At 37.7% G+C, this 27,678-nt stretch overlaps 1 protein-coding gene across 1 annotated transcript in view; it reads right to left on the reverse strand.

Moving 5' to 3' along the window:
• ANO4 (anoctamin 4) overlaps positions 1-27,678 on the reverse strand; it is a 209,844-nt gene that overhangs the window by 51,098 nt on the left and 131,068 nt on the right. The window contains 4 exon segments of the mRNA XM_031044913.2: positions 6,511-6,642; positions 11,333-11,377; positions 14,036-14,137; positions 14,388-14,488. Coding sequence (XP_030900773.2) covers positions 6,511-6,642; positions 11,333-11,377; positions 14,036-14,137; positions 14,388-14,488 — 380 coding nt within the window.

Here is a 27,678-nt window from a genome sequence, read left to right on the forward strand (position 1 = left end):
GGCAGGAAAGGTTCCAGAGTTGATTCTTAATTAATGCCCCGCTTAAAAATGTCATTGTGAAAACATTGCCCTTACATTCATGATGTAAGTGACATGGAGAGTCAGTGAAGGTTAACTGCTTTGAAATTCTATTTGTACCTTTCTTAATTAGACTCTGAACTGGAGATTTCCAGCTATCTTCCCATGGATAACAAAGACCCTCTAATGTGAGTGCAGCCAAGAGCAAACTAGCAATGAATTCCTGTTCATACATTCTCCTTGGTAATCTAGCAGGTTGCACAAACCCTTGAGGGGTAAATTCAGCTCTTGAATCTTTGCCTAACACCCATTTGAAAAAAAAAAGTGTTACTTTTCATTTTTTTTTTTTTTTTTTGAGGAGCAAGCAAAGGCAAGGAAAGGCTATTTTCTGCTCTACTGGTAAGACATACAAGCTAAAAGCTGAACACCATGGCCTCGTTGCAAAGCTGCAAAGTAAGGATGTATGCATATACACATGAATGTCCATCTTCACTCCACAAGATCTCCATACAATGAAACATTTGATGCCTTTGAGAAACCTGTCTAGCAAAAGGTGTCCCTGCCTGTGGCAGAGGGGTTCAAACTAGATGATCTTTAAGGTTCTTTTCAACCTTAACCCTTCTATGATTTTGTCTGATATTCACCATGTTAAAAGATATGTTCCAAGCAAATGTCAATTGCTGGAAGCAGCACCAACTAAAAGCACAGGTGTTATTTGAAGTAGTAAACACTATAATAAGAAGTATATTCTTTAGTACAGGAGAAACATTCAACGCTGCACTCCCAGGCAAACCAGTGGTGGTAGCTAGCTGTTGTTGGCTGAAGCAATTGCAGGTTTTTACCTCATTTAACATCCAAGAAAATCATCAGCTGTAGTAGCTGCAACAAGATGAGCCTGCAGCATTCCAGTGAGAATATCACCACACATCCCTGTAGTTTGTTTGAAAATGGGTGTATAATTATCACTGTTTGTTTTCATTCTGCCTTTTCAGGCTGCAGCTGACTTTTTTGTTAATCTTACAGGCAATGTTTATTAATGATTTTTCACATCGTGTGTCTAAACCAGGATCACTTTGGTATGAAGAAAGTATTAGTAGCTTCCTCTGTTTCAGATTTGGCACATCACAGCCTCAAAACTGCTGAGTAAAACAGAGTCATGAAAATGCTGAATTCTCCGCCTTCCTCTGCCCTTCCTCCCCAGGTCACTCTGTTACCCAAATCACTTCTTAGTTTAAACTGGTTCAGTCACAAATACTCATCTGAGATAGAACAAACTTTATGTATTTTTCAGGGATGCCCTGTTTCATTCTGTTTTCAAGGCAATTAAAACTTCCAGAAATAAAGAGAATTTAAAACACCAGGACATTTCCAAGTTTGGTTGCATAAAGATTTGTTTAAGAGCAGGAATCTGACAGAAGAACTGATTCTGCTTTCAAAAATTTGCAAATGTATATTTATCATACCATAAATGTATTTAAACACAAGAATGACCATTCTGGTTCAAAATTAATAAGTGTCTACAGAGCCCTGTACCTCATCTCCAGTGGTAGCAGCTCCCTGACCCACCCATGATCTTGGGGTAAAGCAGCTCAGAAGAACATGGGCAAAGATAATCTTGTTAGAGATGGGATTTATTAAGGCCAGACTGAGCATTGGAGACAGCTTAAAATGTAACTCCATCTTGAGAGGCACATATCTTAGATATCTGACAAAGATAGAGAATAACATCCTCATGTAGCACAAGGGGACATCTTACAAATGAGAATAACTCATTAACATCTGGTACACAGGGCATCTTTAATTAATCCAGATACTGTCCTAGTCCTCCTAATCATGTAAATTTTCAACCTATTTTTCACTGAAGTAATAAATGTTTATTTTAAGTGGTTTATTCAATTATATATTGGATTAATATTTAACCAGAGAGTCTGTCGCCTTTGGAAGAAAAGAAAAAAACAAGAGGAGAAATAGCTCTTGATATAAAGTTTGAAATCTCTAAACAGTGATTAAAAAACATTTTTGTAGCTAGTATACAGCTATCTGAGAAACTGGAACTAATTACTACTGCTCCTAATCCCAACTGACGAGCATCTCACTGCATAAAATAAGTAAGTAGTAGTAGAAAAATAATTGATTATCATCATTGCCTGATGGAAAACATTTTTTCACATATTGTGAACTGTGCATTCTTGTAACTGATAATTTCCAGAAGAAACACTTTGGCATAAATAAAGCCCTTCCCAAGCTGTGGCTGAGGAAGACAGATACTTCTCAGAAGTCTATCTTGAATATTATTGTTTTGCATTCCACACAATTCCAGAATATTGTGTGGAATGCAATGGCAGAGCTTCTTTCCTCCAAAAAGAGACTTCCTATCACTTAGGAAATAAACCGATTTTTTGTTTTATCTTGTACTGATAATTTAGCGATATACCTATAAGGTATGCCATAATCTCTTTAAAAGAAAACCTGAAGCCAGGTTGTGAAAGTTGCAGGCAGATCTAACAGACATACATTTCTTTGCCTGTTTTGGAAGGAGAGTGAATGCTTAGCTGTGCCTCTGAGAACAAATGTAGGTTTTTTCTGAAAGCTAGGCTTTCTCCACATCTGACCTTTTCCACTTGAATGGGAAAGAAAGATGCAAGAAAGAAAAAGACCATCAATATGGTCTACTACTGTTGCACATGCTCATTGTACATCAATATAGCAGCCTTCCAGTATCTGAAGGGGGCCTACAGGGATGCTGGGGAGGGACTATTCATTAGGGACTGTAGTGATAGGACAAGGGGCAACAGGTTGAAACTTAAACAGCAGAGGTTTAGATTGGATATAAGGAAGAAATTCTTTACTGTGAGGGTGGTGAGGCACTGGAATGGGTTGCCCAGGGAAGTTGTGAATGCTCCATCCCTGGCAGTGTTCAAGACCAGGTTGGATGAAGCCTTGGGTGATATGGTTTAGTGTGAGGTGTCCCTGCCCATGGCAGGGGGGTTGGAACTGGATGATCTTAAGGTCCTTTCCAACCCTAACTATTCTATGGTTCTATGATTCTATAATATTTCAGATATTAACTCCTATTGACAAAAGTTCTGATCAGGCCTTGCTGGTTTTGGTCTTCACTAATTTTTCTCCCCAGACTCTGTATTGTAAGTATTGTCAGTCATCTGTCTTTCCATGCTTTTCAAAGCAGCTATCACAAATGAAGACTGTACTCAGACCATGTTACAAACATCATCTGTATCATATTGGAGACCTGGATGTGAAAACTGTGACTAGATCAAAAAAAGATAAACTACCTATTCTTTGATGAAATTAAAAAGGTCTGAGGCTATGAAGAAAGTAAAAATTAAGGAATTCCAGGCTAAAATCACAATATTGCAATATCTGGACAAACACGAAACATGGACAAGCTCATATAAATATCTGAGGAATAAATTTTAGAAAATTAAAAGCACATAAAACCAGGAAAGAAGGAAGAATTCTCCAGCTATGCTATGTGTAAAACCTACAGTGAGGATAGAGATCTTACCTGAAAACCAATTTTATGGAGATTTATCCTTCCAAGTTGTATTTGTGAATGACTTACTGCATGGCCAGTAAGAAATTTTTCAGTGTGTCCTGAAGAAATATTATTTATGACAACACTGAAATCCTAGATATGTTCAACTTGCAAAAGCACATATCTTGCTCTCCAGAAATACAGTATTCAGTAGCCAGAGAAGTCCTTGTTAATGCAATTAGAAGAGTGATTATATGCTTCAGGCTCCAGTGGCTATTAAAGAACAGTTTAATGTACTTCCCATCCATCTCTTCTTCTCAGTTAGCATCCCAGATTTGCAAGGAAATTTTATATCTTTTACTATAAACTTGAAATTCAAAATCTGAACATACAATCTGATAAAAAGCAGACACTAGTGACATTTTTCAGCTACCAACCTAACACAGTGCACAAAGACTGAAAGCATTCAATTTATTTTCAATTCTCTGAGGACTTCAAGAACTCAACTTGTTACAAACATTTATCGTCTTCAAAAATGCCCCTATGTTGGCTGAAGTCTTAAACAACACTGAGGTCAGCCTGCTGAGAATCGATGTGGGCCTGGGACTTCTCTCTGAACCGGTTTTGGCACAACTGTGTGATGGAAGCAGATACAGAGCTACACCTAAATGCTCAAGAGCAGAGAAGAGACTGTCACTGTTATTCTAGCCTACAGGATGATGTACTTGTTGAAGACAATGTAACTCCACAAGTAACTGACCATGACAATTACATAGCCTCCACTGCCACTGCATTGCAATTGTGAAGGTTACTACCCTTACTAGTGGGCAGAGGTGAAAGAGAAATCATCTTCATAGTGATCAAACCCTCAACTGGCACAAGTGATTCAGACAAATAAGGTGCACTTCACAGTAACTGATACATCAGTTAATATGTGTTGAAATAAAGATAAATAAAAAAGTCCATTTCTACTCATACATACATACATACATATTCCCCACATATATGGGGATAGGTGAGCATCTTTACTAGTGGCTCATTATAGAGGCTTTCAACAGAATGTTTATGTATTTCTTGGAAGAAGCTACAATTTGCTCAAAGCAAGCAGTAATTTGTACAAAATCAGTGAACCCCAACATAATATACTTCTGATACTAATAAAATCATTCTTTTAAACTCTACATTTCCAATTATTAAATACTTGCACTCCACAATCACAGATTAAAAGCACACACTAAAGATGCTCATGAAATGTTCTGCTTACCAACATACCCTGAAATTCTTGAAACAATTAAAACACCTGCATGCAACTCACTAAATGAATATTGAACAAGTCATTATGTTTCAAAAGTCTAGCGAAGCAGAGTAAACAGACACAGCCAACAGGCTGGAGCAGGACAGGAACATAAGAATCCTGTCAGAGCCAGCACGTTTTGGGAGGAGGGCAGCTCAGCCAATATTTTAGCAGTCCCCACACAAAAGGAAACAAAGATTATATAGAAAACAAAAGAGAAAATGTCAGGCCTGCTGGGGAGTACAGCTTTAAAGTCTGCAATGATGTAAAAGAAATGTCAAACAACAGCAGGAATGCCAACTGAGCTACCACAGCATTTAACAAACCCTTCCTGTCAGTTTACCAATGCAAATGTGAGCAAGGCAGAATGAAAAATTACTCGTTTGTATATGTTGATTCTCCTTATGTGCTGTAATCTTAAAGGAAGTTAATATTACTATTATTAAAAATACCAATCAGGAAGTTCCAATTTCTTAATTTTTTATTATTACTGGTCTATTCTAAAGTTAATTTGCACCTACTTTTCATCTTGCAGGGCACAATAACTCCCATCTTTTTGTTCAAGTATCAGAAGACTCTCTAATCTGTACCTGATGTCTATTCAGGGCACAGACATCAGTGGAGATAACCCTGGCTGGTGGCTGGTGCTAGGAGCAGACTTCTACTGAAGATTTGCACCTGGTTTTGGTTTTCTGCTGTATTTGGAAAAAAACCCCAAACTTATAGAAGAGGAGGTCTATTTCATTTCTATTTCAATTAATTCCTATTGCAGCTAATAGATCCAATTCTGAAAAACTGTTCATTTAAAGTGAGCCACTTAAGAGCATCACACTACCTTGGCTTCTCTGAATAAAATCACATATTTCAGATTTTTAGATTTTAAGCTGCCTGTAATTCATTCTGTGTCTTCTGTTAGCACCCTGGTCACTGCTGTATATTCTTTGTGATTTTATTTGCAGTTAGCCAATGATTGTTTCCCATACCACAAACACTGTAACTACCCATAAGGCATCCTCTTTCTCCAGAGTTCAACATCCTTGAAATTCAACATGGGATCTGAGAGTCATTTAGGGCTTTTTCTGTTTTGCATTTTCCAAGTTAATAAAGGCTTCTAGTTGTCAAATGATTTCTCTAGTGACATTGGGGTAAGAGCAGTGATATTGGTATGCTTGGACAAGTGTCACTGACAGGTCTTAACACTGCCATTTTGCAAGCAGTTTTGCTTCCCTAAAAGACAGTGAAAACCAAACAACAGTCTCTGCTTTCCTTAGAATTCTGTTTATTCTACAGTTGTAGTTAAGTATGAAATGCAGTATCAGATTTATTCCAGTCACAGGTTTTAGGACTAATTTTGATTATGCTAAAGTCATAGAAATGCTGACATTAGAAGTTTTAGTCACATCTTTAAAAGACACAGAACAGCTTCAATAATGACCCCAAAATTAGCCATCTTACTACTTTAGGGACATAATTGAAATTCTAGTGAATTAAAAGGAACTCTTCCATTGATTTCCTTTAGCTTTGAGCTGTACCTTTAATTATTAGAAATGTAGATGGACTTTATGCTCTCTCAGGACTCTACCTCTCTCTTTTTGTGACAAAGCACTAATCTGAATGCACTAAGACATGAACTGATTTTTTCCAAGGTGAATCCAGAAGGATAAGTTTTCATTTTGTAATTAAGATATAATAAAACACTCACTGATGGATCCTTTGTTGACTGAATGGAGCAGTATAGCAGTCATTCTCCTCCAGATCAGGCAGTGTCTCCTTGTCCAGTTTCATTGGCTTTCTAGGTAACCATCCTCGAAACCTGCTTATTTGTTTCTCGATCCTGCAGCAGATGAAAAGTGTGAGCATTTGAGATAGTGTTTTTTCATTACAATACAGAGGGCTTACAAAGAACACATGCTGGCAAACTAAGCCACCAAATATGTACAACTAGAAAAGATGCAATGTCTTTGGGTTTGGCTTTTGTTTTTGAGGCAGACCAAATTATACATGCTGAACTTGATTATTAAAAACCTGCTTTCATGAGAAGAGCATCTTATTTTGTCTAAACAGAAAAGCAATTGTGATGATACATGTTGCTATAAAACTTATTAAGCCCACTAGGCTCTTGGCAACTCTGTAAGCCTTTATTTCTCAGCTTTTCAGTTAATTTAAATTTCAGACTTAAGTGACACATTAGGCTTTGGACATATAAATTTGAGAACAGCAGAGACTGTGACAGACAGCTTTGGCAGCTAACCCCCAACAGGTTGCATCCCTTTACTGCTGTCTGTATGGATTCTTACTTCACAGCTGATGCTATAAAAAATAGGCTACTTTGCTAATTTTGTTCAACTACTGTGTCTTACAATACTACAACCTCCATGAAACCAGAATACTCAGTGTGTAGATTAACAGGTGACTATCACACAGATTTTTACATTTAGAATGTGAAAGCAAACTGAAATAAAGCTGGAGAAAGGGCAGATTTAACTGCAAGTTCACTCATGCAAAGATGCACAATGAAATGAAGGGAGAGGGAAGAACCAGAGCTGATTGGAGAAGACAATCTAAACCAAATTCAAATCAAAACTAAAATATTATAATAAAAAACACATAAGAAAGATGAGATATGTCTGGCACAATGAGCCCTACTCTCTCGTTTCTTAACATCTTCCTGTTATAATCAGTGATCCCTACCTGCAAAAATAATAGACTACAAATTACAGACTATGCACATCAGTCACTGGCTCTTTCTAGGCTCTTTCTAAAGGGTATGCACAAATCAACACCCTTTGAACTTAAATTTCAGTTCTGGGTGAAGCTCAAAGACTGGAAAGGTAGCGGTTTCTTTTTTTGTTACAGAAGTCGGCACAATAACTCTGTGCCCAGCAGATGCTTTGAGCCCTGCACAGTTGTTTTGAGGGAGGGTAATCCATACCCAAGCAGCCAAGTGTGTGGGAAAGTGACGCAAAATTATTACAACCTTTCATTTAAAATGCATATAAAATTTCCTGGGATATACAACTCTCTCCCATCAGAGAGAACTTTTTTTTAATAAGAAAGCTAATGCTGGTTTTTAAACATGGGCACATTTCAAAATTGTAACCAAATTAATCTACTTGTTTTGGTACCATTTTTGTAAATCCAGTCTGGGAATAGCATGGAGAGGTGTGCAAACTTACCCACAGGACTGTTTGAAAGAGCTGGAATGGGCATGCAAACATACCATAAGACACTAGATTAATTATCAGCTCTTCATGGGCAGTGTTTGTACTGGCCCAGCAGTACAGAACACAGGAGGAGGCAGTTTGCAAATGCCAGTGCCCAAGTGCAGGCAATGTCTGATCCTAGGGCTATAAATGGCCTGACCAACTGTAGCTCTGGAGTTGTAGCATCCAGCCTGACAGCTTTGAGCAAATCTGTACAGGCACTGATAAGAATGACAAAGGAAAAGTAAATTCTCTACAGTGGAATTCCCTGTCTCTTGACCTCCAGTTTTTCCTCTGTAAAGGCCAAAAGCTCTACATTCCTGTGTATTCAGCAGGCTTAGTGACTCTGGATATGAAAAAGGAAGAGGAATTAGGCAGAAGGGTTTTATAAATGTCCCCTTCCATTCTTATTTTTTAACTAAAATAATTTGAATTCTCTAAGCTAATCTGCAATCCATTCCCATTCATCCTGCAAGTCAATGTGCATGTTTGAGATATGCGTGCTGCGGTTTTATCACACTACACATGCACGCACGCAGGCACAGAGTGATTTCCCCACTTAAGACAATGTATTATTCATATTGGCTTCTCATGGAGTATACTCAGAATTTGACTGGTTTGCTATTCCCAAGGCTTAGATTACTTGGCGTGCTCAGTGAGCCTGCTGGCAAACAGGTCTGAGAAGGTTGCAAAGCCTTTCTGCAAGGCCCAGAACATACAGTACAGCCATCCCTAGAGAAAATAGAAAAAAACAAACCCTATTTGCCCCTTTGGAAAAGAAAAATGACCAAATTCCTAAGCTGCCTCCAGCTCACTCCAACAGTGCCATCAGCCACCAGCACAGGCTTTGTACTCTATTGGAGACTGTCTTTAAAAAAAACCTGAAAAAGTAGTGTCGATGCTAACAAACAGACACACAGTGTAAAAAAACTACTGTGTTTTATAACTTTTTCAAGGCTAATCCATGTCTCTTTTTTGCTTATAGAGAAGTTTATATGCTCAGCTGAATAGGGGAACGGTGTTTGGAAAGCAAAGCACTCTACACTAGAACAGAGTGCATGGAGTAATGAGGCAGTGTAGAGCTAGCCACCATGAAAGAGAAGAGATGAAGATCTGATATATCCTTCTTAAATTCTTTCTTTAAAAACACCTGTTAGCCCCATAAGGAAAATATTTTTTTCTCTTAATTCATAGTTACTCAGAGTCTTCAACTTCAGTCCTGCCCCTGCACTCCAAGCCTCTACTCAGTATCCTCATTCTGAAGATACCTATTGTGTTTAACACACAAAAAACGTTTCTCAAATAATTTCAATTAAACTATTTTCTCACTAGGAAGTGGGGTACGGATTGAATCCTTTTTTCAAAGGAAGTTAGGGAAATAAAAATGTTTTGAATTGAGACTGATTTGTATCTGCTGGACAGCTTTGATAGAGCTTTACACATATTGTAAAGCTCGATGTTGTCTCAACTTAGTTTTTAACTGGAATGCAGGAACTGTATAAGTACCCCATCCTCTTCCTTTTCTCTAATACACACAAGGGGAATTTTGTTATTTGAAACTTTGAGATCACTAGAGTTTTTAAGAGTGAAAATTCAAGTCAGGCTGACAAGCAGGAAGTGACCAGCTCTGGGCTTTGCCTTGTAACAAAAGTCCTCTTTAAAATAAATTTTGCCCAAACATCAATATAATGCTTGGCTAAGCTCAAAAAAATGGGCCAAGGCTTCAGTTACTTGCAATCTTCACTGAACTAGTAGTAGAGAAAAGAGATAGTTTTATTGAAGCTGTATATCTGAGTTTCACATAAATTAAAATAGAGCTGAATATGTGTTCTTTTTTTTTCCCACTGAGACTATTCAGTCACAGTTTTTCTACCTCAAGTAGCTATTTATAAACCTGAATATAAAAATTGAATTTAGCCAAGTGTTCTCATCACTCAGGAACTGAAATAACAGAAAAAGATCACGCCTCTTCCCATAATGACTTCAAATCACATCCTGACTTGCAAGAAAAGGAATGGGAAACAAAATTTCATACACCACATATAAATGTTAGAATCTTCACCTACTCCTTCCTATCTACTGACTTAGTCAAAGCAGCCACATGTTAATTAAAATCAAGACAAATTCCAAAGTTACCAGCCGCTATAGTATTTATTGTAAGCTGGGGATGAAAAGTGTGGGAGAATCAACAAGTTTTAGAAGAATGGTGTGTGTCTGTTAGCCTGGGCTGACTAGGTGAAATGCCTTAACTCCACAAAGTGCCCATTTGGTGCTTACTAATGTAAATAAGCAAAAACTGTAACACAAGTTCAACATGGGTGCTCTTAAGTTATCAGCATGCTGTGACTGAATTTAATATACAAATTACTTTTTAATATGCTTATACAGCAGAGTGATAATAGGTGATTTATTTTCCCATGGATATTCATGTAATAACATTATCTGCAAAGCAATACAGATGTTTACTCCAAAATGAAGATTTTTCAAATTTATTTTTTCCCTCAGAGGTTCATGGGAATATTTCCACTGACCTTAGAGTGACACAGCAAATCAAATGCTAGACCGTTTCAGAAGGTCCATCAACAGCACTGTGCTGTGAAATGGCGTGGTCTTTGCCAAGCCTGTGTATTTTTTAGGCTTTTTAGAGATATTTTAATTTAATTGTCTAAGGTATCAAAAAGAACATGCAAACTGCAGCACTGGAAGTCTTTCACTACATTAAGTCAGACATAAACTACACATCAAACATAACCTTGAAAATATGTAAGAACTGAGTGAAAACACTTCAAAGATTCTTGAAAAATACTTATCTCTCAAGCTCAGTAAAGTTACACCACAGATTAACTTGGTTCATTGCTTTCCCAGCTATCAACAAAGTACTAAGCATCCCCACAGAGGAAGCCATAAATAAATAATGGCATCACTACTACCAGTAATCAAGTGCAAAAAAAAAAAAAAACCCAACAAAAAAACCCAACTAAAACTGTAACTGTGGTATTTTAACCCCAAGAAACCCCCTAATGATCTACATGAAGAGAAAAAGATACGTTTTTTATGCTTCTTCTTTAGAAGACTCCATTGACTAACAAATATTTCCTTATTCTTAAGAAAGGCAACACTGATAAGATGAACTGTCACATTGCAGATACCTTAAAAATGCAACTTCTGCATTCGGTTTTGCACGTGTCCTAGTGTGTAATCGCTTCCTCCTCCCTTCCTACAAACACAGCTAATAAACTTTTTCTTCCAGCTTGACATTAACCATTATTTTTATTGGGCCCAAACAAACATAAACTGGACTGGCACAAGAATTGTACTCACCTATTCATGAACTTGTATCGACGGTGCAGGTAATAGATTTTTCTCCTGGAAGAACAGCAAAAATGAAGCCAGTCGAGAAGAAAACCCATCGTCAGTTACAGTATGAACTAGCAAGGAAGGAAAGGAGATTGAAGACAGAAGCCTGTAAGAGGTGGAGGAAGAGACTAAAAGAGAGATTAACAGAATTGTCACAGGAAGCCACAGACTCTGGTGGCGTTTGAATTGCAAGAGGGTCATACTTTTCCTATTGTCTTCTCCTTTTCTGCTATTTGTCATGTGTGAATGACAGGGACCCAAAGATGTTTCTATTCCCATAAACTGTTGCAGGAATTCTATAGGACTGCTACAACTATGAATAAATTATCTCACATCCCCTAGTGAATTATTAAGGCTGCATTTGGTGAAACACAAGGGGGAATCACTTAGGAAAGTGGTACCTGATAGGCTATGCGAGCAATTGAGCATGTGCTTGACATCACCCTTCCCCCCCCCCCCCCCCCCCCCCCCCCCCCCCCCCGCCCCCCAAGTATTCAGCCTTTCCCTCTGCCCCTCATACAGGCACAGCTGATTTCTGCTGTCAGTGCAATAATCTGTGTGGGAGTGCACATGGGGAACAAGTGAGCAGACAAGGGTGCACGAGCAGACACATGCTGACCATGCTCTTGACCTGCTTCCTGATCAGACAGAACTGGGAGTCCACCTCCCATCACACTCTGCTTCTAGCAGCTCTTTGCTCTCCTTGTATGACACCTGTGACATTGCAGCCATCAGGACTTGACCCAGTGCCTTCAGCAGAGAGATCATGTCTTTATGAAAGTTAAGAAAATCTGAGGGGTTTTAGGTGTGGGCTTAGGACTGATACTCCTTACTGGAAGATTTCAGAGGCTTTTTAATTCACTGAAGGTCTTTGCTAAATTTAGGTGGTTTCTGTGTATCTTGAGAGGTTCCACCGTGTAATGCTGAACTGTGTCACTTCTGGAAAGCGAAGGGTTCACACCACACATACTGTGAATATTCACATATATTAGATGTACTGTAGGAATGCTCTTAGTGCCTTGGAGGCAAGCATTGTTGGGAGCTTTCTAAAATAACACAGCAATGATGCTTTATAAACTATAGAAAAACCCCTGGTTAGTATTCCAGGCTAATTTTCATGACTTACAATTTACATAATGCATAAAATTTTGACATTATTTTTGTTATCAGTGTCCAGATTGTGCTGTTGAAGTGAAATTTTCTAAACAATTTCATGCTGGCCAGCCACCTTTGGCCAATTCCTCCACAAGAGAGTGTTATTTATCTTGCTCTACTCAGCAGGAACAAAGAAGTGTCACAGCCAAAATGCTTTTCCTTTAAATATTCACTGTTTTATCACTTCTGCTTTGAAAAAGCTAGGATTTTATTCACTGATGCATGGACCTTGGACATTTCCAACCTCAAATATTGGGAGCAATAACCAATAAGTAGCCCTTAAACCAGGGGGTTAGACAGGGGCACCTGGAAACAGGCAGTCTAGACTAGTGGTCATTTTGTGAAATGGTGGTCCTTGTTTTTAATAGGTAAACGGTACTGTTGCTCTTAAAATAAAATTTAAGAGCCGACCCAGCAGTCATTATTAAATCACCATGATTTCCTTGTAACAGTACTGTAATAATTCTCTCTGTGGATGTGGAAAGAATGAAGCTGTGGACCTGAAGCAGGTCAAGAAACCTTTAGTATTTTCAATGCTTTCTGTATAATCTTTGTATGACATCTACTTTGCCACCTGCTAAGAGGAAGATTTCAAAGAAGGGACTTCAGCTCAGGAAAGAACAAGCTTCTCACAATGACTATAATCTGAGTTCCTGGTGTATTTCTTAATCATGAGACCTTATCCTCCTACTGGGGTAGAATCATCTCAAGTAATGACACAGAATTCAAAGGAGGCACACTTTTGTTCCAGCCTATTGTTTCTATGGCTGGAACACTTTTTAAAGGAATAAAATCTTGCAATGACTTGTGATAGCTTTTATATTTCTCTCTTTAGCACTAAAATCACAAGAAAGAACAGCTGAAGATCTGCTGTGAAAATGAAACCAAAATATGTACAGAATAAGCCTGAAATTTTGTCCTTAGTTCATATCCATTTTTCCTAGCATGTTCTATAGGGTGACAGCTTGTCTAATACCAGAGGAATATTTCATCCTTAAGTAAGAAGAAAACAGAAGAAATCCTACAAAGGACACCAACTCACTAGCTTCATTTTCTGGGTCTGATGCTTTCCTTGTCTAAGAGTAATTCCACTAAAATCAATGGAGTTTTACATCTCTAAGTACTGTTAATTAAGAGAAGAATCAAGACCTCACAGTTCATGGGTTTGTGTCAGTTCCAGTGAAAGTCTTTTTGCTATTTTAACAGTTCTGAGAACCAGTAAAATCAGTATTTTACATAAAAAATTTCATAGCCCAACATGCAAGTGATAATAAATAAATAATAATAAAAATATCTGAATTACAACATGAAATGAATTTGGTTATCAGTAGCATTTAATAAAGCCCTTTCTTTTCTCCACAGAAAAAAACATTTATAGTCTGTTTTCCTATTAGAAGGGATACTTATTTATAATCTGTATTTCTATAATTACACACTATACAAGCAATTTACAGGTGCTGAGCATACCAGATACGTCCAACAGACATGCACCTTTCGTGCAGCCTTACGTACCTGGATCTTCTTGACCTCCCATTGATTTCAATGAAATGTCCATTTAAAAAACAGCAACGCACAAGTATGCAGGGGGCTCCAGCACTGAAGGGATTAAAGGGCCTAAGGATAGAACACCCCATGAAAACAGCTGCACTACTACAGCTCACCTTATTTTCAAACCAGTATTGTATTGAAATTTCAGGCATTAACATGAAAGAGCAATGAATACGGTAGCTAAGGTACTCCATTTATATTTTCTGAAGATGTGTGGTACCTTATAGAAGAGCTATTCCATGTGCATTTTGGTGTTACTATTACATTAGCTTTACAGTATAGCGTGACTTTGGAAGTTGAGACAAAATACACCTACCTGAAAGGCATTCTTACATTCATTAGTTCAGCATATTTGCCCAGGACCTCCCAAGGGGCATGCAACTTCACAAAGATGATGTCACTGTTTGTTAGAGATGACTGCAAAAGAAAAATGAAACACCCACAAGGCCTTACATTTTCAAGTAAAAAAGAAAGAAACTGTGATCAGTGGTCAAGATGTATTTTTTTCTGGTCTCGTGTCATCCCTCCCACTCTGATTCTTCCTCCAGCTTTCCTCTTGGCAACATGAATTCTGAATGTTAGAAATAAGCCAGCAGGGAGAAAGGAAATCTGATGCTCCCGATAGCATGGTATTGTACAGATTTGTTGCATGTGAGGGTTGAGGGTCATGACTGTTCCAGCAAGATATCTTACAGTGCTACCATGTTCTTTTCCATGGGTTGTGTGTAACATGAAGAGAGCTTTTTGTAGGGTATGTGCACCACAATGGTTGTTACCTAACAGAAGGCTGCCTGGTGAGGAATGGAAATATGCAGTAAAGAGGAGAACGGGAGAAATTAATGTTTGTTCTCAGGAGGAGAATAGTGCTTTACAAGAAAGCAGGGCTGGCTGAAACCAATGTGAGAACACAGACAGCCACATGTTAACACTGGAAGGTGAACTGTTCCAATTCCAAAAATAAATTAAATTCTTATAAAATTGCATACAATACAGCTTTAGACAACGTAATGGATGACATTAACAGGGACAACTACTATAGACTGAGTTCAAGGAACACTCAGGAGATGGGTAAAGGTGTACAGGCTATGAGAATAAGAAAGTGTGAGAAAATATGGCAAAAAAATTGTTACGTGGCTTTAGGAATGATTTCCTAGTTTTTTAATACAATGTAGTATATTCAGTGCTTCTCACATTAATCCTTGGTTAACATAACTCACTAGAAGTTCATAAATCTCGTATTCATCTGGAAGCGACAGCAATTACCTGGGTAGAAGGCTGACATTTATACTTGATACTTGCTTGATTCTCCCTCAATTATCATGACAGATACTGAGATTATTGAATTTTCTATAGCATGTTCATGTCCTTAGAGCAGCTAAAACATTATTACCAGTTTGTGATGTGATAGGAATGAAAGCTCCAAAAGTTGAGATATATATGTACATACAATTTACTTTAGTACATATAAAACCCACAAAAACCCCAAACAAACAAAGCCCCAACCCAGTCACTACAGAATTAACATTATTTTAAACAAATAACATATTGCAATCTTCAAAAATGAACACAGAGAAATATTTGTCCCCAAACTACTGTTGGGTTGCATGAAAAAATGGATTTAGCACAGGATGGAACAAGTGGCGTTCTGGTATTAAAAGCTGCAGAAAAAGTCTCGCTGCTCTTTTGCTGATGACTTCCTGAAAAATATTTCAACATGAAATGATACAACAGCAACAAAATGCCCTAAAAATACTTGCTTCAAAGACAAGAATTCAGTTGTACTCTTTTCATTGACTATGGATTCTAAATCAGGCCTCTAATGTTTTTCTTTACATGCACATTTCACAAATTAGGTTTTTATTTTCCCACGAGACTTTAGCAAGTAGATACCACAAAACCAAGGCTAAGTTCTGCTATTCTAAAAATGTCCTGGAAACTACTCTCTCAATGATGAGGTTAAATCAGCAATGGAATAATAATTTTGTCATAAACAGCTCAGATAAAAAACAAACAAACCATAAAAACATCAAAACTCAAAAGAGCCATCTAATAAGCCAAATATACAGAAGGAAATTATGGTCCTGACATACCTGACATTTAGAAACAGAGGAAATTTATTAAAAACAGCCTGTAAATTTAGTGATGGCTGTTAAACAGCTCGCAGGCTTTTCTTTAAAGAAAGCTTGCAGGCACTTTCTAGCACACTGTAGTTTAAGCCACACCAGATATGACAGCCACAGTAACATGACTTAGAATCATTGAATCATAGAATACTTAGGGTTGGAAAGGACCTTAAGATGATCAGATTCCAATCCCCCTGCCATGGGCCAGGACACCTCACACTAAACCATGTCACCCAAAGCTCTGTCCAACCCTGACTTGAACACTGCCAGGGATGGAGCATTCACAACTTCCCTGGGCAACCCATTCCAGTACCTCACCAACCTCACAGTAAAGAACTTCCTCCTCATATCCAATCTAAACCTCTGCTGTTCAAGTTTCAACCCGTTGCCCCTTGTCCTATCACTACAGTCCCTAATGAATAGTCCCTCCCCAGCATCCTTACAGGCCCCCTTCAGATACTGGAAGGCTGCTATGAGGTCTCCACGCAGCCTTCTCTTCTCCAGACTGAGCAGCCCCAACTTTCTCAGCCTGTCTTCATACGGGAATTGTTCCAGTCCCCTGATCATCCTCGTGGCCTCCTCTGGACTTGTTCCAACAGTTCCATGTCCTTTTTATGTTGAGGACACCAGAACTTCACACAATACTCCAAGTGAGGTCTCACAAGAGCAGAGTAGAGGGGCAGGATCACCTCCTTCGACCTGCTGGTCATGCTGTTATAGACGCAGCCCAAAATGCTGTTTCAAAAGTGAACATTATCTTAATCTAAATTTGATTTCTTATGTGCTAAGTGTAGTCACACAGAAACGTGAAAAACTTCCATGTAGTTACTACAATATAGATGTTTAAAGCATATCTTTTACTCAACACTTCTAGTGTTTTTTTAGCGGCTCTCTCAACAGAAGATGTAAACAAAATACATTTGGGAGATTCAGTTATTTTCAGAAGAAAGAGATAATAATGCTAATTATTAATATGGAAATTTGTTTCTCTTGGGCTTGCTCATATTAAGTGCTTACAAAGGGAAGCATTAAGAAAGCCTGTGAAAAACAAGACTGGAAAGAGAAGAACAAACCTAGATGGAGGAGTAATTGACTGAAATGTCACATTCACTTAATCTAAGGAGAAAATAGCTAATCAAAATACCTAAAAAAAATAAATATCAAGAGCACCATCTTAGTTACAAAAATACTTTAGTAAATGGAACCTCCTAAACTCTCTTTGCTAGATTATAGTATTTAGACACAGTGTCCTTCAGCTTCTAACTGTTTCATTGAGAGGAGAGGAGCATTATCCTGTTCTAATTGGCTTTTCAGGCTTGGCTTATTAAATGGTTTGGAGAAGTAAACTCAATTTCACATTGTGGGAACATGCAAACAAAAATCAATGTAACATTGCTCCCCTTGGAAATTTAAGTAAGATGACTATTGACATGAGTAATCTGCTAGAAAGTGATGTCTAGATGATGAAGAAAGACACACAGAGGAATCACAGGAACAGACAATGAGATAAAATGTATTGCAAACACAAAAAAAGAGTAAGTGTTTGAAATTGACAGGCAGCACCAGTGCCTGTAAAGCTATCACCATACCATAACTGGCAGGCCACCAGCATTCAAATAAATTGGTTGTTTCAAACTAATTTCTTGAGAAGGAATACTCAGCAAACCAGATTTTCTTCTGGCCAATAATAACATTCTTGCTGGTCTTCGGGGCAGTGCACCGGTGTGACAGGAGACAAAATCAGAGAACTGCAAAGTAATCTAGGTTGGAAGGGACCTCTGGGTATCATCTGAGTTAACACTAGCTAAAGCAGGTCCAACTTAGATCAGGTGGCTCAGGGGCTTCTCTCATTGAGTCCTGAATTTCCCCACAGGCAGAGATTTCACAGCCTCTGGGCAACACAATGAGTTGGGCTGGAGAAAAGAATAGTATCTATGGAAGAACTGCACTCTTCCCTAGAGGAATGTTTGTTGAAAACTACAAGTACCTGGACGTGAAAATAAATAAAAATTCAAAATATTCAGTGCAAAAATGGTGTTCTTCATCAAACAACTTGCTTTTTACAATATATTTCTTTAAATTATTATTTTTATTGAGAAGCAGTGGCAAGGTGTATATAACTTAACTGAACCTTAATCCTCAAAAAGATTTGTATCGCAGAATTCAGGTTAGCAGATTTCAGAGTCTGGGTTACAGGCAGCCAATATGCAGTGAGTTTCAGAGTTCAGTGCTATTAATCTACTATTTTTTCACAGACTGTAATTTTCCCCTCCTCCTGTTGTCCACTCCTCAACCTCCTTCTACAGCTGGAATTCATATTCCACAGCTCCTGAAAATATTAGGTCAGTATTTGATAAACACAAATTTCTATAGCCCTTATCTCTCTCCTAGAGATTTTCACTAATTCCCAAGTCTTATGGCTTCGCTGACAAACCACTTTAGTACTACACCATTGCTACTGGTCCTAGAATATATGCCCACATATTACAGACTTGCCTTTTTGGCAAGACTACCTTTCTCCTTTACAATTAAGTTTATACAGACATGGCATTGCCCACAAAAACAAATTAACCACAAACATGTTTAAAAACAAAGCTCCGTATTCTTCTCAACTATCGCTGTACAAGGAGTGGAAGAGACTAAAGCAGGGAACATTTATGTAACTCCAAAAGCATGAACACCTGCTTTGATGAGTTGTAGTCCTCAGCTAGGCCAAGGAAACCTTGTAAAGGGCAAGTTATTATTCTCCTGAACATGGGCACGGAGTGGTGTTAACTGCTATTTAATTTAAATCCTGGCTACTAAACTCACATGTACTCATGTGGGCATTCTAACTCCTTTTGATGGCAGGATTTAAATAGATACATTCACTATTAACTTGACTCTGACTGTTCTGTGGTTATCATTGTTAGTCTGAACAGAAGCAAAGTTATGCTGACATTGAATGTCTCTTGAAAAGCCCACATTTTGCAGTATTTGCAGGCAGTCTTCTAGGATCAAGGCTAGAGATTAGAATCTTTAGTCAAGCATCCTCTTGAACATTCTCATCCAACAAAGACTTTTTGGTTTGTTATGAAAAATATTGTCAACTCATTTTAAGACAAAAAAACCCCCAATAACAACTGTAGGACTCACCTTAATACAAGCATTTGAGTCTGAAAGTTAAGAAAGTCGAGAAAAGAGATTCACAGCATATAACCTTGAAGAAGGATAAAATTAGTGTCTCCAGTAGAATGGTGTAATTGTCTATCTGCTTTGAGGCTACTAGGGAGGGAACTGCAAAAAACTTTCCATTTATGTATGCATAACAATAGGGAAAAGAAAGCAGGATTACCATACGGTGTTTTCTCTATCATCATTTCAGAAAAAATACTCAAGATCATGGCTCTCTTTACATTTTAGAACCTTCTTCATATAAGTAAAAGGAGATAAATAAGATTTTGAAACAGATCCAGCAATCAGACTAAAACCTTGACTATTTAAGCAAGACCCTGCAAAACAAGTTAGAAACCCAGAATGCAGAGTTCTTTAAGTTTTGGCAAACATACCATGAAGACCAAAATGCAGGAAAAGCCAGAAAAGGAGATAAAATCAACATCCTTCGTCTAGTAAGAATTCTCTCTAGAATCAAGCTCCATATGACATCTGAATGCAGAGTAGTAAACAGTAACTGCTTCAGGTTTCACTGTTTTTGAGAATTACTCTGTTATGTTAATAGCACAGATAGATTTGCCATGTGGAGTGAACTAAGTGGAAAACCAAACCCCAGAAAATTTTAGTTGATTAAACCATTATTCCTCTGCAAAACTAATGTAAATGCAAATTCACAAGGGTAATTCCACAGTACTGGAAAAGCAGCAGTAATACACTGCCAATACTTTTCAGAAGTGCATATATTACCACAGGGTAATTACTTAGATACTGTCAATATATGTCTAGTTTGAGGAAAAATAATACATGCTCACAAGCATTAACATTCACTTTCATAGATCAGAGGAATCTAGTCATTAATAGTGCCAATATCTTTCATATATACAGTACAAATTACAGTTTATTGAAATAGGGGAATATACTGCTCACATTTCAATTAGGATTTTAAGAAGATTTGACTTACAAGAAACTGTAGGGCAAAAGTGGAAAGGATGAAAATAAGAGTAAAAAAAGAAAGCCCTAACTAATAAATAGGGAGCCACTGTTAAAACAATCTTGATGTAAGAGGATGTTGACATTTAAAACCTAGAATAACTTGAAGGGGACAGAGTCACATGAATACAATTTAAAATTATTCCTATATGAAATCTCAAGGCAGAATTTGATGGTGGGGTAAAGTTTTATTTTTACTTTGGAAAATACTTCCAGAGGTTCAGCTTCAGTGGAGTTGGTAATGCAGGCAGGTGGCTGCCTATTGCTAGCATTCAGGCAATGTGTCATCTAATCCAGCTCAGAGCAGGTGTCATTGTTACAGTGCTTAAATTCTGGCAGCAGTTGACAGGATCTCAAAGCTGGAACAGGACTGAGTTAGTAACAAGGGGAAAATGTTTGCAAATGTCCTTTCAGGTAATAAAAATGCGTGAGTGGGTGGGCAACTTAAAGAACAGGGTTGATTGGATATGTGAATAGAAGGAAAAACACTCTCACTGCTCAAGTTTTCTGTGCAACAAGTTTACAATCTGCAATTGGAGAAATACAAATTCCTCTGAGATAAGAAACACCATAAGAAAGGATATCTTTAATTCTAACTAATGTCACCTGAATCCACAGGATTCTGATCTCACAGTACAGAAACCTAGAAACAGTAAATCTATTTAACCATGAAAACAATATCCAGAGATATTAGAAATATCTGCAGTACAATATTTCCAACTTAGCAGAATAGGCTGATCTGACTGTGAGGCAATGATAAAACATTTCTTGGTAATCCCATTAGCAAACACTGAATGGAGGTTTGACCCATCTGGGTAATATTTCAGTGACGAAATACCTTTTAATATGGATTTAATCTGACAAAGAGATAGGATGCATCTTTTAATTCCTCTAAACTGGAAAATAACTATAAACGTGTGAAATTAATTATTTGCAGATTTAAAAATGTAGATAGCTAAAACCTCTCAGCAGAATAATAAATTTTATTCATGTACACATTTGACATGAAGTCTCTACATGAGGTATCAGTTATACACTGCAATTTTAGATCAAAATGTTAATATTTTATACAGTGAAAATTAAAATCAGCCAACCTTTCTGACTGCACCATGGGCCAAAAAAGGTCTCTTGCATATGTATTTTACTTTTGGCATCACAGGTGTTAAAAATACATCATAAAATTGAATTACATTTTAGAAAGCAGCTGCTTTTGTGACTTATCTCCAGGGTAAAATATAAAACTAATATTTTTCCAGTACAGATTTATGTCTCATTAATATTTTTTTTTGAAGTAGAAAATACTTACATGTAATGAATTGTCTATTAAATATTCATATTTGCTTTGGAAGGCTCATTGGAGAAACATTGCTTTGTCAGAGAAAAAGGCAATTCATTTTTTGTCCAATAGTTAATTTCACAAATTTAATAATCAATCAAACACACAAAATGTGCAGGCAGGCTCGTCATAGCTGTTGCATACAAATAACCTAGAGGAACTGAATAAGCTGCTTATCATATTCTCCAAAAATAATAGAGGTTGGAAGGGACTTCCAGAAGTCATCTAGTCCAAACCCCTGACCAAACCAGGGTCAACTAGAATAGTTTGTGGGGTCTTGAATATCTCTGTGGGTGGAGACATGCGCATTCTCTGGGCACTACAGCATCTCTGGACACTAAGGCCACCACTGACCTCACACATAGACATACAAGCTTTTGCACAGCTCAGGTTCTGAGCTCCTGCCTGTGCTCCCCCAAGAAGAAGTTATTTGGTTGTTCAACTCCCTCTTCACAGTCTTGCTTCTCAGCTCATGCAATCAAGAAAGACAAAAAATATTTCTATGGTTCAATCAATGTAGAATCCAAAGTCTTTTCAGTGTCAACACTTTCCATGATGCAATGAGCTGCCCTGTATATCTCTCTTACAGTCTGTATACCTCTGTATTTGACAGTGTAGTGCAAAACTCTTCACAAAAAGAGATACTAGTGAATTCAACAAGACTATGGCTGAGCAAGAGCCTACTCCAAATAACGCTATCAGGAGAAATGTTTTAGTTCAGTCTACATGGCACAATGAAGCCCTGAGTTCTTCAAGTCAGCTACATATCCAAAACTTGAGGAATTACAGGCAGAGATGTTAGGCCTGTCTGTAGAGGGAGTAGTGGGGTTAATGCAGTCATGAGTCAGTTAATTACAGCTGACATGACTGTAATACCTGCTAAATCACTTGACAACACTTTTGGAGGGATTGGGGTGGGTGGGATGTCTCTGCACCGTAACTGGTTATGCAGGACAAACATGTGCAACTGCTCTGCAGGAAAGGGAAAGCCACAGAAGACCATTCTGACAGCACCTTCAGACCATTCTGACAGCACCTTCTCAGACTTACTGAAGGTTCCCATTTTCCAGGAAAGCAAAGGCACCAAAGAAAATGCAAGACCCAGTTAAATGAAGGGTTTGCCACAAAAACTAAATATGCAAAACAACAAGAGATAAAGGCAAATCCATCTTAATGTGCTGGCTTCACCAAATCACAGTTTCAGGTTGATAATGAAATGAAACGTTATGGTCCAGTGCAGAGAGGAAATTCCTAATAATTAATTGTTTGCATGATTTTTCTGTCTCTGCTTAGCTAAGCTCAAAGTAATTTGACTTCTGTATATTATTAGATCATCTGATGTTAGAAAATACATATAGAAACAGAAGAAAAAAAATAAGTTTTTTAGGCAAAGATAGCGTAATTAGAGTTTAACTGGAGACAAGAGGAAATTGAAACACATAATAATGTATTTAAAATAAGATGTGAGAACACTGGATCCTTTGTGCATCTCTGTATAAATCCTTCCATTTGCTAGGTGTGCTTTAAATGAAACAAGGTCTATATATGACAAGGGCAAATTATATGGACTATTCTAATTTGTTGTGATAAAGCAATGTCCATACATTGCACAATGTACTGACAAGGCAGATGCCTAAACATGAGCTCCACTATTGATCAATTACTTCTGCTCCCAATGTGTCTATTGACATAAGGTGCTGGGTGAAAACATATCCTGTATGACACAGAAGAGCAAGGATCACCAGATGGAGCTCAATATTTTAATGGTTCATATAAATGTGATAGAGAATAAAGGTGATCTGCTCTCCTAGTTCAGAGCTCTTACACGAAGATTTAATGAGTCACATAAAACAAGCTTGAAGGCCAACATCACTATTACATGAGGTAACATCAGTTTTGATCTGACTGCATATATATTGCAAAGTGATGGTACTAATCCTGAAATAGTTTTGTGAATAATATTGAAATTTGAGTTCGCTATGATGGTCTGAAAATAAGGACAAAAGTAACACAAATACTGGCAAAGAATTCCCCTCTCCAGATTTCCTTGCACCATGGAAACTGCTGTAATGTTTTTTGCTTTAGTATTTATTAGTATTTAGTATTTATTTAGTATTTATTTGCTTTAGTAGACAGTATTATCTTTCTCTAGAGATGAAGAAATATTGCTTCTTTTTAAGAAGACCCCAGCTAACAAAAAGCAGATTATCCAGTTTAGGAAATTGCACAATTTTTGTTTACTGTCAATAGAAATAACATTATGTGTAAACATTTCTAGAATTTTTATTTTGCCCACTTTCCATGGAGGGGCTATACCTCCAAGAGCTGCAGCAGATGATTCACAGATGAAAGGTGAAACAGAAGATAATGAAGTATTTTTTAGCTCTGTAGTACCATCAGGATACTTTTATTCAGTGTAAAACTTCAGAGTATCATTGAAATTCTCACCTATCATATCTCTTGAACTAGTATACCTACACCAGTCTGTTTCAGTCTTTTATATGGGGGAATGTAAAAATGCAACATGAAAATAAAGATAAATAAAATAAAATAAAAATAAAATCTCACTCAATAATCTTAGTTTTTCTGACATTTTGTAGATGCACTATTATAGACTTTTTCTTCTATTACAAAGATTTCCTGACAGGAAAATTATAATTCAATTAGATTGCTTTAGGAAAAAAGAAAATCAATATGGTTCATGCATCAAGGGCTTTATAGCTACAATTCAATCATTTTCTTGAAAGGCTCAATGAATATTAGAAAAGCTATTTTAAAGACTGGGGAAATTCCATTGATGTTACATCAATAGACAATGGGGGAAAAACATACAAATTGCAGAGCACTTTCTCAACAAACCACCACTTATGGAATTATAATTGTTCATACACTGCAGGCTGTAGCCCCTGTCAAATACTTAAAATATAACACATAGAATGTCCAAGACATGCAGTGTAGAAATGTGCTTTGCATTATTTGATGCAACTTTACAGAGTCACTACAATTACTTCTGCTGTACAAATACACTTACACCCTCATGTGTAACCTCTTTCAAGAGTGGTGAATTGGTTATTGAAGAAATGGTATTAAAACCACATGGCATATGTTCTCGCTACCAGCTACTGAAATTGTGTAACTGTGCAACTGAATCTTCATAGTAACACAACTGAATTTCTTTGCCCTGCTGTCCACAACTGTCATATTGCTCTGCGAAGAGGAAAGAAAATTTTTAAAAATTCCCACAAAACCAGCTGAATTCTGCAGCAAAATATTTAAAAAGCATTTCCCCTCCACCTTTTTGTCTTATACACACAGACACACAACACACAGACAAACGTCTCCTAGTGATATATGTGTTTCTCCCTCCAGAATCCCATCTGTCTGTCGCTTGTCTCCTCCACTTCAGTCAATGTCCCTTGTCCCTTACCAGGTTCCCTTGCACAACCAGAGAAGACAACTAGTTCTACCCATCACTCAGTGGCTGTGGATGATGTACTTCGAATGCCAGAGCTCTGACAATGACAACATCTGGAGCACAACAAATTACAGATAGCTGTAACTTTTCAAACCTGAATTTGAAAGAAAGTAATCTTAACCTTTGGACTGGACAAACCTTGTGTAAAATGAACATTTATAAAATTCTGCAGACTACCAATGGAAAAGGAATGTGGGAATTCTTGATATGCCCAGATGATATTTAAGCAAAAAAAAGGAAAAAAATTAAAAGTTTTCGAGCACTTTTTTTTTCCTGGCAGCACTTAAATGAAGTGCCCATCTTACACAGATGCCATCTCCCCTTCCAAAAAATGAAAGGTTAAGAGGAAAATATCAAAATCCTAATAAGGAAAGAGCTCTGGGTAAAACCTGAACAATCACCACCACTGAACATAGTTGGTGGAAAGTGCAGTGACAGCAGCACTGACAAGAAAATGGGAAGTCTAATGTTGGAAATGTCACTAAGTGCCTAAAGTGATGAACTTACCTCAGCATATAATTTTTTTAATGTATAATGAAAAACAGAGAAGAAAGGTGGAAAAAATCATACTCTGTGCTTAGGAAAATGGCACCTCTCGTGTGAAACTCTAGGTCTGACAAACAGTATTGTAGCACATAAGGCAAAGATAGCAAGGAGGCTGAAAGGTAAAAAAATGCAAAAAAGATGAACAAACAAAATGCCACTGTTAAGATCAAGAGGAGAAGTTGGCAAAAGAAGCCAGGGCAGGTTAAGGTGCATGAAGAGAAAAAAAAAATTAAAAAATTAAGAGCATATAGGGCTTAAATTCCCCAGTCCTTTATCTTGTATAGCTATTCAGCAGAGGGTAAAGTCCAGCCTGAGTAAGAAATATCTGGAACAATTACAGATGGATTGCAGCAGAACAACAAGAATGAGCCAGAGTTTTGGGAAACTTGACCTAGAGGAAAAAATTGACAGAGCCAGGGCGATTCAAAATCCAGCAGAAAATGCTAAGTAGATAATGCAGTAACATTTTAAAAGTAAGTAATGGTTGTGAGCAGCAAGGGAATGAACTGCTCTCCATGTTACTTCTGAATCAGGCAAGAAATAATGGGATTAAATTGTAACAAAGAAGATTTAGGTCAGATATGTAAAAAAAAATAAAACTCAAGTTGAACAATAATGAAACATCAGAGTGATTCGGCAAGAAGACTTTTTTTAATGGATCCTTTTCTAAAAGGAGACTTTTAAAAGGATTCCTTTTGAGGAAAAGGTTGGATAAACAATTGCCAGTATGGAGTTGGACTGCACTTGGAGTCCTGAAAGGGACTCCTATCCTCTAGAGACCCTCACATCCCCCCAGTCTCCTCTATTATGATTTGCAAGAGAATCAAGTAGTTGTAAATCACTATGAAATCAAATCAAACCTCCCTAATCACCTTCAATCTGCTCTGGAATATGTGCTAATACATGATCTGAAAACCAGAGTATTTCATCTTGAGAGACAATGCACTAAGAAATATAAGCATGGCATAAACCACCTACTATGAAAAAAAAAATCCAGACAGGGAAATTCAGAGAGCATATAACAGTGTCACTTCGTTTTTAAAAGCTACAGATCTGGAAGAGTGGTCCTATGATCAGCACAACAGTGTTGTTAAGAATGAATTAATAATTAGGAATTACACTGGCATAGAAATTAAAAGAAACTTCTGAAGAGGGATCAGAACAATAAAAAGCAGGTCTGAGGACTGAGACTTCATGGTTACATGTCGTGGTTTAAACCCAGTCAGCCACACAGTTTCTACTCCCCCTCCCCTTCTTTCTTTCCTTCCCCCTGCCCCGTTCCTGGAGGGATGGGGAGGAGAATCAAAAGAATGTAACTCCTGTGGGTTGAGATAAGAACAGTCCAGTAACTAAGATATAACACAAACCACTGCTGCTACCGCCAATAATAATAATGATAAGGGAAATAACAAGGGAAGAGAATATGATACCACCTGCCAAAATGAGTCCGACCAAGAAGAAAGTGTCCTTCCAGGTAACTCCCAGTTACCTCCCTGGGAATGACGTGCTGTGGTATAGAATACCTCTTTGGCTAGCTTGGGTCAGGTGTCCTATCCCTGTTTTCTCCCGGACTCCCCTCCTCCCTTGCAGAGCATGAGACTCACAAAATCCTTGGTCAGAGTAAACATCAGTGTTATCAGCTCTGTTCCCAGGCTGAAAGTCAGAACACAGCGCTGCAGCAGCTACTAAGAAGGAGGAAAATTGACTGCTACTGCTAAACCCAGGACAGTACAGTATAATTGGCATAAATCCCTGGCAGTCTTACTAGGACAGGAACTAGAAGAGAGACTTGGAGGTGTTTGAAAGAGGATGGGGGGTTCAGCCTTGTGAAAAAAGCAGGGTTAAGAAGCAATCTCAAAACCACAGATCAAGTCAATCCTGGGAGATTTGGAGCAGAAGCAGCAAGACAAATGGACTTCCTTAGTTCTTTCAGTGTGGCTGAGACAGCAGTTCAAGCAGGGAGAGTTCTAAGTGTTAAGTATAA

The sequence above is a fragment of the Melopsittacus undulatus genome, chromosome 5 (assembly GCF_012275295.1).
Source record: "Melopsittacus undulatus isolate bMelUnd1 chromosome 5, bMelUnd1.mat.Z, whole genome shotgun sequence".
Lineage (NCBI taxonomy): Eukaryota > Metazoa > Chordata > Aves > Psittaciformes > Psittaculidae > Melopsittacus > Melopsittacus undulatus.